This window comes from Notamacropus eugenii, chromosome 4 (assembly GCF_028372415.1).
Source record: "Notamacropus eugenii isolate mMacEug1 chromosome 4, mMacEug1.pri_v2, whole genome shotgun sequence".
NCBI lineage: Eukaryota > Metazoa > Chordata > Mammalia > Diprotodontia > Macropodidae > Notamacropus > Notamacropus eugenii.
The window spans coordinates 112219482-112233888 of record NC_092875.1 but is presented as its reverse complement, the minus strand read 5'-3'; the positions used below and the strand labels follow the sequence as shown (position 1 = coordinate 112233888).

At 36.1% G+C, this 14407-nt stretch overlaps 1 protein-coding gene across 6 annotated transcripts in view; it reads right to left on the bottom strand.

Annotated features, from left to right (window-relative positions):
- The window catches only part of ASAP1 (ArfGAP with SH3 domain, ankyrin repeat and PH domain 1), a 483861-nt gene that overhangs the window by 126449 nt on the left and 343005 nt on the right, over window positions 1-14407 (bottom strand). For all 6 annotated transcript variants that reach the window (XM_072603062.1, XM_072603061.1, XM_072603063.1 and 3 more), the window contains 4 exons: window positions 13880-13954; window positions 12469-12518; window positions 8088-8217; window positions 6791-6876 (listed from right to left, as the gene is read on the bottom strand). In XM_072603062.1, coding sequence (XP_072459163.1) covers window positions 6791-6876; window positions 8088-8217; window positions 12469-12518; window positions 13880-13954 — 341 coding nt within the window. The remainder of the gene's footprint in view (window positions 1-6790; window positions 6877-8087; window positions 8218-12468; window positions 12519-13879; window positions 13955-14407) is intronic.

Genomic DNA, 14407 nt, shown 5'->3' with positions numbered 1-14407 from the left:
ATGGCACAGGATGATAAGACATTTTAATCTGGAAATTAATAGGCTGATGTACTCTTATATTCTAAATCAATAGGCAATGTTGTTCTGATATAATAAGTTAAAGACAGGATAGCATAGCTCATAAGTTTCTAACATGATTTTGTCTGTTCTAAACGAAATGCAATCAATGAAATGTCTCAATATGATTGTCACTTTGTCTCTGAAAGAACCTTCAATTCTCCAATTATTTTTAAGTCAATATGTGATCAAATCAAGTCTCTTTTTGAAGCTATGTTGAATTCACAGTTAACAACAGTGGAGAAAGGAATGTATTACATTTGGTTCTCATAATTCTCTAACCATAGGAAAAAAAAAAAACCTTTTTGGTCCCTCCCCCTTCCCATATACCTCCTGAATTGGCTTTAAATTAGCTAATATTTGGAAAAGCTCATGAGGATGAAATTAAACTTTTGAGACACCTTTATCTGAGAGTATCATAACGATTACTGGCCAAATTAAAAACATATACACACAACAAAACCCAAGAAATGACCTTTCAATGAATCAATTGTTCCCTCAATTTGAAAATCTAATTTATAAGCTCGTGGCTTTGACTAAATTAGATATTGATTCCAAGGCAATCTAAGTTACTTAGTGACATTTCTTCCCAAATGTGCCCTGTGAAACTCCAGGCAATCTTCGATCACATGCCCTATATTCCCATGGGATTTAAAGACCATAAATGGTGGTTAAGAGAATAACTAATTACCTTCCTTTGTTCAAATATTGCACATTGTCCTTTGATTCTGAAAGAAAAGTGTGGGATTTCTATGTTTCAATTTACAGGGGCTGGCACATCATTCCTGGGAGAATCAAAAAGGTTTTCCTACAAGAGAGTTCTATGCTCCAATTGTTATGAAGAGGTAAGCCTTGTTATTCTACTAGCCAGGACCCTACAAAAACCAATCAGCCTGGAACTTGGGGGTTGGATGAGAACTGTATATTTAAAGAGGAAACAGGTGTAATTTTTTTCTTTCAGAGTAAAATACTTTTGTTGACACTGTTCTCTCATACCTTTCAGTCCTATAATGGCAAACAAATTTCTTCACAAAAGCAATAAAGTTGTTTACTCTTTAAATTATTAGCTCTTCATAGGATCTCAAGAGTCAGAAGGGAAATTAGAGACTACCTATTTCAACCTATACCTGAACACAAATTTTTTTCTGCATGTGGATGAGAAGTAGTCATTCTAATTGGCCTCTAATGAGGGGAAATCCATTAAGTCAAGAGGTAGCAAATTCAACTTAGAGATAATTCTAATTATTAAAAGATTCACCCCTCCTCCCTTTTCCAGCCTAAATTTACCACCTCTTTGTAATTTCTACCTGCTGTTCCTAGTTCTGCCCTTTGGGACAAGCAGAACTGAATCCCTCATCCACATGCAGCCTCTCAAATGCTTGAAGACAGCTATCATACCTCCCCTACGTTTTTCCTTTTCTAGGATAAACATCCCCAATTCCGTCAGCAGATCCTCTTAGGACATGCCCTTAAGGACCTTCATTTCTGACTACAGCCCACATGGATGCCTGCGCTCTTAAGGAGGTAAAGGGGAGGAGAGACATATTTCAGTTTTTGCTTAAGGAAAAATTGCCTAACAATTGTAACTGGGATCAAATGCTGCTTCAGATGTTTCTAGCCAAGGGACCCTGGGAAAGCCATTTAACCTTTCAATGTCAGTTTCTTTATCTGTAAAACAGAGATAATCACAATACCTATCATATCTAAGTAATTAACATCTAATTATAATAATAGGGTTATTCTGAGGATCAGTTGAGAAAAATGTAAAGAGTATTACAAATCTTAAAGAACCATATAAACATTAGCTATGATTACTATTATTAGTTCTCTCCTTGGAGTCCTTAAGAGGAAACTAGATAGACAGCAGCTTATCAGGAAAGTTTTCTTCAGGTACAGGTTGGACTAGGTGGACTCTGAGGTTTAGCTCACAAGTATTTCTTGGTTCTTTCTAATGCAGGAGGATTACATATTGCTTTGATTCACTTTGGCTTTAATGTTATCCTTCTTTGGTTCTAATTTCTTTCTTGCTAAATTTTGTCCCTTTAGAAAACACTTGCATTTTTCCTTTTTTTTTTTTTTTGAAGGGGGTGGTGGGCTATCAATCTATGCTTTTACACTTCTCTAAGAAACTCTACTCGATAGCCTGCAGGATTCAAATCTCAGAAGAAAGCCTCCAAATCAGAGGAAACTAAAAGGAGACCATTTCCAGAGAGCTGCAGTGCAAAGGACTGAGAAGCCCATTTATTGCCAGGAATATGAATGCAATACAACGTGTTTCTAAGAAAACAGAAACCAAATGAAAAGCTTCTTGAAAAAAATTCCCTTTGTAAATTAAAACCAAAATAGACCTTTAAAGGTCCAAGATGCCACATCTCAGAACACTTCAGAACTATTCCCTAGAACAGAAACCACTGGGGCGAAGGTTCACTGGGGATTTTGGATAACAGAAGCTTCTTCTACTCATGTACATTAGTAATAGATTTTTTTCCCCTGCTATAGCAATTATATTTCATTGCTTTAGAAAACTGCTAAATGCTCAACTTTTCAAGAGAAGAACATTCTTTCTAGGTTATTTTGTGTCATTAACATACTATAAGTATTAATATTTTATTATGTTATTAGCATATTCTTTTGTGTTATTTAAATGGGGTATTGAACTGATAGCATTATATATTAAAAATAACCACAGCTGGTTGGTTGCTTTTGGATATGACTGAATTTTACTCAGTAGCTCTTTGGAAGACTGACAAAAGCTAAGGATGAAAATCATATAATATGAGAGAATATGTGTGAGTTCTGATGTATGTGATAGTGCCTACATGGAGAGGGTGCTTAGAAAGTATGAGAATTATCTAAGTTAATACGTTATCTAAGTTAAGTCCCTTGGATTGGTACTACTACTAATCATGGTATACTAGAATAGATTACTAGACTAGGACTCTGAAATATAATATTAATATATGATATTACAATAAATAACATAAAAATCACACTGATGTATATGTCCTTGTGTATGTGTAAACACACACACACACACACATACACACGTACACTGGAATCAGGATAGTTGGGTTTTGATTTTGGATGGGTGACTTTATATGAGTTGTTTATCCTTTCTGTATCCATTTTATTAATATAGAAGATCTTCCACCAAATCAGCACCTCCACTTTGGTGCCAGAGGCACTACGATGTTAAGTGACTTGCCCGTATGGACCAATATATATATGGGATAGGACTAGAATCCAGGTCTTCCTAACTTCAAGCGGATCCTCTATCCACCTTGCTAACAGTTCTCAAATATAAGCCAACTCTTAAAATTTTCAGTGTAAGCATTAAGAAATTAGCAAATGCTGCAATCAGGAATTGATTTATTATTTTCTTAATTGTCCAGACTTAGAAAAATGATGGAGAAAATGTCAATAATTCAAATTAAGCCTAAAAGGGTGTTATGAATACATCATCTCCCCCCCGAATTAGTTATTGAACATTTATCAATATATTCTTGATTACATCTACAGTTATTTACTTTAATAGAAATGAAAATTGTTTTAATATTTTTTAATATTTTAAATTTTGAAAAATTTAAATATTTTTAAATGTTAAATTTTAAAAGCATTTATTAATCTAAAGTAAAAACAAATCCAGTATAAGTTACTATATATAACTTTAATGAAAAATTAACTAGATTTTCCAAAAAAAAAATTAGTGAGTTTTACATATTTTTGCAAATTTCTTTAATATTTGATTTAATAAAAGACTGGATTTTCATATTTGCTTTTTCATTCAATCTGTAATGATATAATGTTTAGTATTATGAAGAAAATCTAGCCTCATGCAAATACGTAGTTAGAAGTATTTTAATAGGCAAATAAATTTTTGTATTATTGTAAAAATAATTTTTACTTCGTGGGCTCCCTGATAGAATGTTGGGGATATCCCTGCCCTCTCCCCGATCCTGCCCTGCCCTCTCCCTCAAAGGATCGGTAGCCCATGCTTTGAGAGCTGCCACACTAAGCAATGCTACGTCTTTCCCTTAAAGTAACATTAATATGATTAACCTATTGTTTTTCTTGAAGAGAAAGCTAAAGTGCTATCATTACCTACGCACTCTCATTAGAGAAAATTACTAGTTGATTCATCAGTCTTCCAAAACACTCTACCACTTCTGTATTTATTTCCATTCCAAAACAAGAAAAAGTGAAATTAATGATAATTTGTTTATTTCAAAGGATCACTGATTTAGAGCTGGAAGTCTCAAGCGCCTTCTAGTCCAACATTCTCATTTTACAGATGAACAAACTGAAGAGGTCAAGTGTTTTACCCAGCATCACACAGAAAACAAATCATAAGGACAGGATGAGAACCTAAATCCTCTGATCCCAAAGCCAGGGCTCTTTGCACTATCAAGTTACCTTTCAACAGAATTACAATACATAATAGGATAATAATAGCCTGAGTTTCCATAGTTTGGGGTTCTCATAACAGTTCAGTGAGACAGACAGTGCAAATATTATTATCCCCATTTTACAGATGAGGAAATTGGGACTCAAAGAGCGACCTGCCCAGGTCCACACAGTTACTAAGTGCTGAAGCTGGAATTAGAAAACACATTTCCTCACTTGAAGTCTTACACTTTCCCACACCAGATATAAAGGTTCCTAAAGAACAAAAAAAGTTATTGTAGAGGTTCTCTTTCTATTTTCTAAAGGTGGTCAATAGTAGTATAAGACCATAATATAAACAAAATAATACTACAGCAGTAGTAGAGTAAGTGGCTCTTTCTCCTCTTATTTTCAGTCAGTCTGTCTGGATATGTTAGGGATGGCCTTGATGGTATTTCAGGGGTAGGCAGGGGTGTAACGGATAGAATACTGGACTCATCTTCCTCAATTCACATCCAGCTTCAGATGCTTCCTACCTGTGTGACCCTGGACAAGTCACTTAACCCTGTTTGTCTCAGTTTCCTCCTCTGTAAAATGAACTGGAGAAGCCAATGGCAAACCATGCTAGCATCTTTGCCAAGAAAACCCCAAATGGGGTTACCAAGAGTCAGACACAACTGAAAATGACTGAACCACAAGATGGCATTTCAAGATCTGTGATGGTCTCTTTTGTAAATTTTCTTTTCCATAAATGATCACGGTTTAGTGTAGGATTACTAAGAATTGGCAAAATGTTTATTCTTTTGATCAAGGATCATAGATTTAGATCTGGAAGGGATCTTAGAGGTTTTCTAGTTCAACTCTTTCATTTTCCATAAAGGAAACCTAAGGTACAGAGGGGAGAAGTGATCTGCCCAAGGTCATACAGCTGGTAAGCTGCAGAGAAACAATCTGACCTTATGCTCTCTGGCTCCAAATCTAGTACTTTTTCCACTGTCACCCAATCTAGACTAGAGCGCAAATCTCTGAATTCTATAGCCCTTGCCCTAAAATAAGAAATCTTCAGAAGGAAAAACAATTAGAAACATAAGTGCCAAAACACTTACATTTGGAATAAATATTCCTCCTTACCTCCACCCCTAAGAAGCCCTTGTTTAGAGCAAGTGCAACCTTTCTTATGGAGCTTTCCTGCTATCTCCACAGCTCCTAGGGCCTCCCTTTCCCCAAATTACCTTTGATTTGTTCTGTGCATATGCTGCCTATGCTTATTTGCTGTATTTATATATTGTCTCTCCTGATCCACTGTAAACTTCTTGCAAAAAGGGACTGATTAATTCTTGTCACTGAATTCCCAGTGTTCTGTACAGTGCTTGGCAAACAGGAATTGCTTAATCAAGGCTTGATTAATTTTAAAAACAGTAAATGTATATTTTTCTGTAATACAGAAATATGTGTATATATGAACACACAAAGTTAAAGAGAACAGAAAAATGGTGCCAGCTGGAAGAATTAGCAAATATTCGATGTGGGCACTTTCACAATTATGGAAGACAACACAATTGGGTCATTTCCACATACCCCTTCCCCTAACTCCACTCACTATATCCCTAAGGGGCTAGCAAATTAATCCTGCTGCTCCATGGAATCTTCTACCCCCTTCCTGTCTACTTTTTGCTCTGTGACATTGAGTGCCATCCTCCATGTCATCTATCTCCCAGTAGCAAATGGGGCCCTAAGCAATGGGTCAAAGAACAAATTCTTCACAGGAGTGACCTCCTAGGGATCTCCAATTCACTCCTACTTCTCAGTCCCCAACAAATGGAGGCAAAAAGAAGGAAGCAAAGTCAACAACTTTGATAATAAGCTGCTGATCTCTAAGAGACTTTAGTTAGAGGCAAGCAGTCCCTGAGAATAAGCAAGAGGACCCTGCTTCCTTAACACTGTAACACTGGCAACAAGGACATCTGGCATGAGGGCCCTACTGCATGTCTGGGGCCAACGGGGAAGCTGTTACTGCTGCTGAGGAAGTCAGTGTGGTGAGGGGAAAGTAAGGCCTATCGTCAGACCACGAGGGCAGGTAGAATCTGCAACAGAGTTACGAAGGAAATTTTCAGAAAAACAATATACCTTTTAGGATCACAAGATTTCAAGCTTTAATTGTCAGAAAGTTCTTTAAACAACCCCAAATCCGATTCTGTTCTACTTATTGGTTCCAGTTTTCTCCATTGGAGCCAAGCAAAATAAAAGATATCTCTGTGATGACTAAGAAGAATACTGAAGGCAAAAATTAAAAAAAAAAATACTTGAGTTCAATTAGAATACTACAAAAAGAAGAGAGCATTCTACTTACTTGCACTGTGCATGGTAATACTTTATAAGATTCTGGAGTAGGTCAACACCCTTTTTTGTCTTGATTTCATTAACTTTAATGAGATACTGTGGAAATAAAACAGAGCTTGATGTTGGTAATTACAGGCTATGTGTTCCTTTGCCTTCAGAGAGCAGAGCACCAGCTTTAAAACCATACACCATGAGGCACTGCTAACCAGCAGATCTCCACAGTTGCTCAGTTCCATTTAAGGAACGCTGATCTGGCATAGCAATGAATCAAGGGGACACCAAGTAAACTGAGTGATTAAGTTGTTAGCATTTTTAAAATACTAAAATTAGTTCATTTGACAAGTTAAAGTCAAACACAACAAAAACATTCCAGGATGATCAGAAATCCATTTTTTCCTCTCATGTAATACAACAGGGCATGCTTTTTATGTCCTTTCTTATGTTATAAATTGAGATATTTTTAAATGGATATTTTACTTGTCTGCACAAACTGGACACAAGGTTTAAAAAAACAACAACATGCCAACAAACAACTGGAAATATTTTAGAAAACACAACCAGTAAAACCAGCATTCACCTTTCACATACATAGTGCCCAACCCCACCCCAGACTGTTCCCACAATCATCTAGCAGCTTAGCAAGCAGCATTCAGGTTCTCACCCAATTAACTCCTCTTTTTGCTTTTATTTTTAAGCATTCTAAAGATATCCTGACCGACTTCAACCTGAAGACTGAGAAAAAGAATTCCATGATATTCCTTCTTTGACCTCTGAGCCTGATTTCAACAGAACTCTGAAGGATGATGACTCACAGGATTTGAAATTAAAAGGGTCATTTAGTCCAACATGTTCATTTCACAAATAAATAAACCTAGACCCAGAGAGGCCACATAATTTGCCCAAAGTCACACAGGTAGCTGTTAGCTGAGTTCAGATATGACATTTCATACTAATTTCACAATTGTTTGTGGTGGATAGTCAGCATCATGCCCTAACTATAGGAATCAGAATCCTAGCTTTGGTATTTACTATCTGTGTGACCCTGGGTTAATCACCTCCCTTCTCGAAGCTTCAGTTTCTTTATCAGTAAAATGACAGGGTTGGACTAGATTATCTCCAAAATCCCTATAAGCTCTAACTGGGGGGAAAAAAAAGGAGAGTGAAATATTTCAGAATATAATCCTCTTATGTAGTAATTGAACATACCCTTAATTTTTTAACCAAATAATAACCTGCTGATTAGCAGTAGGGAAAAAGATACCAATTACAATTCTAGGCAAAGTATTTTTTAGAAAATCTTTTCTTACTTCACACATCTGTAGTTGAAACAGACGTCTTTCCTTCTCCATTTCTTCAGCTATTTCTGCTCCTGTTATCTCTGTTCGGATCATCCCATGCTGTTTTGCATGTTCTCTTTTTTCTTTTTCAATTTTTGTACTGTAATTAAATTAAAGTAGATAAGACGGTGGATTGTAAAAGAACATCACTAATACCGTTCACGTAAAAAGTCACTGTATATAATTTCACAAGAATTGAGCTGAGTCAACTCAACATTGTCCATCTCAGTTCAATTCAGTAGATAATTATTAATCACACTCTGTGTACAAGGTACTAAATTTTATGGAAGATAGAAAGACTAATAAGTAAAGTATTCCTGATGAATTTACAACAACCTAGTCATGAAGATAAAACATGTAGGTGGACTGCTGTCATACCAAAACTGAAATAAAGAGGCAGCAAGATTCAGTGGAAAAAATAATGGCTCTGAAGTCCAAGGACCTGGGTTTGATTCCTGGCTCTTCCAACAATAGAAAGGATTGGACTGAATGACCTGTAAGATCCTTCCAGTTCTAACTTCCTCATAATCACAACAATTCTGTATGGAGAGGGCTTTGTAAATTTAAAAACACTATAAAAATGTGAATGCCAAACAACAAACCCTCTACTGGAGATCAACTTATCCAATGTCAACTTCTCCCTGAAAACTTTCTCTGATCTTCCCTGAAGAGTGTCTCCTGTGTGGCTTTACTAATGTGTTCTTTTTTTTTCTTTTCCTCTGTACTTATCTTATGGGATTATCAATTTAGAGCTGAATTCAGCAGTATTTTATGTCATGCCCAGTGGATAAATGAGACTTTGTAGGACTAAAGGTTAGGCTGATCCTAAGAGGAAAAAAAACCCACATCAAGTTTTCTCATATTCTCATAAAAGCACTCAAAGGTGCTTTTCACCCTTTTAACTTTCTATTTATTATTAAGATTCAGTCTAGTTTTGTACAGTTTATCAAGTAATCAATCAACAAATATGTAGAAAGTACTTATTATGAGTCAGCCCCACAAGGAGCTTACAGTCTAATATTCAAGAAAAAGCTCTTGAATTGTATTTTGGTAGTAAATATACCAATGTACAATTCTAAGGCAGATAGGTGGCTCAATGATAGATCAATGGGCCTGGAGACAGGAAGATGTGAGTTCAAATCCAGCCTCAGATCCTTATTAGCTGTGTGACCCTAGGCAAGTCACTTAACTCTGGTTTGCCTCAGGTTCCTCACCAGTAAATAATCAGTTAATAATAGCCCCTACCTCCCAGGGTTGTTGTGAGAATCAAATGATACATAACATTTGTAAAGTGCTTAACGTAGGACCTGGCATACAGTAGGCACCACACAAATGTTAGCTGTTATTACTGCTGCTATAAAGATGTTTATGTCGGCATTTGTATAGTACTATAAGGTTTGCAAAAACACTTTACACTTATGACTCTATTTAGTCCATGAAGGTAAGTACTGCAGATATTATTATTGGCATTTAACAGATGAGAAAAACTGAGGCATGTAGAGATTAAATGACTTATTCAGATTAGCACAACCCAGAAGAGTAACAGGTGAGACACAAACCCAGATCTTCCTGATTTTATGTAAAACTGGTCAGATCATTAACTATTTTTGACTCCCCACATTCTACATTTGTAAAATAACTATAAAAGTATTTGTGTTTCTCACCTCATAGAGTTAAGAAATGGCACTTAGTAAACCTGAAAGTATGAGAGAAATCTGAATGGATATTTTTCCTCATCCTCTTACTTTGTGACTTCTGATGAATCAGGTTCTAAGCCCCAGTTTTCCTCCCTTTAAAAGGTGCTGGGCTAAATTTTCTTTAGAAGTCATAATTGTTCCTAGGTTCATACAAAAATGCCTCATACAAAAAGCAAAGAAAAATGAGAAAAATGAAGCCCAGAGAAATCAAATAATTTCACCAAGATTACACAGGTAGTGAAAAGGGAAGCTAAGAAAGGGCAGAATAACAAGGCCTTTAGGTAGGGCAGTGGATAGAACACCGGGCCTGAAGTCAGGAAGACCCAAGTTCAAATCCAACCTTAGACACTAATTAAGTGACCCCTGGGCAAGTCACTTCACCCTGTTTGCCTCAGTTCCGTCATCTGTAAAATGAGCTGGAGAAGGGAATGGCAAACTACTCTAGCATCTTTGGCCATGAAGAATTGGACATAACTGAAAACAACTAAAAAAGTGATGGTGCTAAGATTTGAACCCAGATTCTCTGACTCCAAAATCCAATGTAATAGGCTGGCTCTTGGAGCAACAGCAACACTGATAAAAAAATAATACATCATCCTAGGTTCTTAATCCATTAGTGTGAGTGGCAGGAGTGAAAGGAGACTATTATCTAGGTATATGGTGTGCACTGTTTCATTTTTATAACTGAGAAACATCCATACTATTGCTCTGAGGCAATACTTAATCAGACAAGAGCCATTCATTCACTCAATCAATCTGAAATAACATCTAACATTTAGACAACATTTTTAATACTTATATTCTTAAAAAGGGTTTCATGTGCTTTCTCATATTCCTTAAAACAATCATATGGGAGTTGGAAAGGTAGCACTAGAACCCATTCTGAAAATGAGGAAACTGAACTTCAAAAATAGAACAAAAAGACCTCTTCTAAGGATAATGGTAAAGCCAGGATTAGTTAACAAGCATCTATTTTTTTCTCCCACCCCAATGACCAATATGGAAAAAAATAAAACAAAAACCCATTTGATAAATGGGGATAGTTAAGCTAACTTTCTCATTGTCCACGTCTAAAAATGCTATGTCTTATTTTACATCATAAATCCATCATCATTGTCAGGAGATGGATGGCACAGAGTCCTTATCAGTCCTCTGGAATCATGGCTGATCATTTCATTGATCAGAGTTCTGAAGTCTTCCAAAGTTATTTTTCTTTATAATATTTTTGCATAAAGTATAACCAAGGTATTCTGAATCCTAATCTGTTGTACTTTTCACTATTTGACACTGTCCCCAAACTTATCCTTAGTATACTTTTCTCCAAAACCTGGATTTTTGTTAGGAAGATATCCTTTTATCAATAAGAATCTGTTATTAAAAATATACTGTAAAATCATGATTTAATTAGAAGCCCTGAATTAACCAAACTTTTCCCCACTTTGCAAAGAGGCAAATGTGGAGAAAATATGTGAAAAGCAGGAATATTCTTTTAAAAAATCAACTTTCAGGAAATAGCTCATGTTCAATACATGCTTAATCCCTATCTGTTCCATCTTCCATCCTGGGTAATGAGTACTGATATTTCACAATGATAACCAGAAAATATAAGATCCTCAGCCATCAACAATATGATTACATAAGTTCATTAAACATGACAGCATAACCAAAGAGATAGACTCAGATATTTTTGGAAAGATTTTCAACAAGTAGAACTAAAACAAAAAGGGTTTTGTGGTTCACTTTTATCTTCTCCTCAACCGCTTTTCCCTTTCCATCCCATTTCTTCAGCAACCAGGATAATGGAACAAGTATATACTGATCAATCACAATAAACCTCACACTGAGTGCTATTTCTGACTTGCCGTACTAATTTGCGTATCTAGAAATGTTACAAGACTCTTTTTGCTTCTTAGTTGCTTTAGAACTGTAACTATCAAGACAAAATAATATTCCTAAAACATGCATAAAGATAAAATTTATTACATAAACAATGGGGAAAAGAGCTCAAAAATGGTTTAATTCTTAATTTTCCCTGATTTTTTTCTGTTTTCATACTGCCATTATTGCAGCCTACACAAACCTTTTTATCCAATTATCTTAGCAGTTCTCTAAATTTATAGCCATGATAATAACAGAAATAAAAATAAAAATCCTAAGATTTTTACCTAGCTCTCCAGAAGGTCTGGGTCTATCTAGTATCTCAGGAATCTACGGAGAGCGTATCAGATGTGACTGCATCGTCTTAACAGTGTGTTTACAGTATGTGGTGCTTGCTCCATGCCAAGCGAAAGGCCACAGGTGTACATATTCACACCACACTAGCCACCAAAACTACTTTTTCTTGTAGCATAACAGAAGCTGTTATCATAAATATCATAAAGTCACAATAAGATACATTGTTAGGCAGTCCACAAATGTCAACCCATTAGCAGAAAGAATGTAATCTCCACCTTAAAAATGGTAGCAGTAGTGTGCCCAATGAAATATAAATGGCATGAGACTTTGCCAGGTTTCTCAAGCTGACCTAAAAGAGAACCAAGATTTTTATAGCATTGGCATGTATTGAACAAGAAAAAGTACTCAAAGTCTACAGTTGTTTGCCACTTTAATTACTTTGCCCTTATGAAAAAGATACCCAAGTGAAAGATACTTACAATTTGGTTTCATAATCTTTCCAAGCTTTGTCAAATGGCTTTTTAAGGTCCTTAGGAAAGAGAAAATATACTTAGAATTATATTCACCTTTGGCTCAGGAAAAATGCATAATTCTGAGGCACAGGTCCTAAAGCTGTTATAATATTTTACATATATATATACACACACATATATATATGCATGCTGTTTATGCCTTTCAAACATACATGCAGCAAGAAGATGACCTTCATCTGATCTTTAGATCAACCCCCATGAGAATGACTGGGTTAACAAATACCATCAGACCTATTTGACAGGTAGGGAAACTAAGGCTTAGAAAAGTCATAAAACTAATAGTGGACTAATTGTATATAGCCAGAACTACAACCTAAGTCCGTTGACCCTTAGTTAAAGACTCTAATAATCCTTTCTGCAATTCTTACTGAAGCCCCTAACTGTCAAGCTTGTCCCCTCCTTAAGTCAACTAAGTTTTCAAACTGTCAAAGCTACTGACTGATTTTTAGTACCTTCAAAAATAAATTCTTTCAAGAGCTATATTACTGAAACGGTATACTTTTAAATATCAATTAACGAGCAGCTGAGTGATAACGCTGTGCCTGACACTATACTTGGACTTGGGGACAAAAAGAAAGGAAAAAAATAACAGTCCTGGCCATGGAGGGTTTCACATTCTACTGGGGAAGACCATATGTAAATATCCAGGCACATACAAGGTAGATACAGTAAGAATCAAAGGGAGGGTAAAAGGAGAAGAGGGTGAAGCATCCCCAGCGAGAGAGGTGAACACACAGGGACTACAGAACTAGGGATTTGAGTCTTGGAAGCCAAGGAAGCTGAGAGCTGAAAATTGAGAGGAAAAGCACCCAAAGCAGGAAGACAGTGCAAAGAGCCAAATCATAGAGTGCATGGATAGAGTAAAGTAGAAGAGGAATGGGAAGGTAGGAAAGAGGCCAGGTTGTGAAAGACTTGAAAAGCCAAACAGGAGACTTTATCTTTGCTCTCTGAAGCAGGTAATAGAGAGTCACAGATGTATATTGGGCAGGGAGGGGTGGGTAACACAGTCAGGACAACACTTTAGGGAAATCACTCCCAGTAGGCTGGAGTGGAACGGGGAGAGACTTGAGCAACACAGACCAATTAGCAAACTAACACAATAGTACAGGCAGGAGGTGATAAGAGGTTGAACTAGGGTGGTGGAACTAAAGTAGAGAGAAGGGAATGTATTCAAATGATGTTTTAGAAAAAGAAATCCCAAGATCTGGCAACTGATCTTATATGTGGGATGAGTGATGTAGAAGTCAAAAGATGACTTCCTTTGAACCTGAGTGACTAGAAGCATTTCCCTTTACTGTAACAGGTAGCTTAGAAGAGAGGTTTCAAGGCAAGTTAAATCACATTGTTGACCACTTACTCCTTTGACTCCTTTCAAATCTCCTTTTAATAAGGAATCCAACGTGAAGATCACATTGTGGCTTAGACCTTGGAGCTGTAGGGGAAAAGAAAGACAGTGCCATATTAGTTCATTTTATGTAAAATTTTTTAAATCATATATATATATATGTGTGTATATATATATATATATATATACACACACACACGCACATATGTATAATTTATATATATTCTTATATATATTTTATTTACATGTGTAATTTTATTTTAAAATATGTGATTTTATTTCTTTAACTTAATTTTAGAACTACAGTAATGGCCATATCAGTCACTGTACTTGTGGCCAGAATTGCTCATTAGTCAGCTAATGATATAACCTGCAGAAACAGATAGGTGGACTAGGATGATCTTTAAAGACTCAAACAGTTTATGTTGCCAGTTCTCTATTTTAAAGTGCTTTGCAGTTCTAATGTTCTAAGGCCCCTTCCACTTACAGTATTATGTATTCTAAGATCTTCTGTGCTTTGACATTCTCTAACGTTCCTCC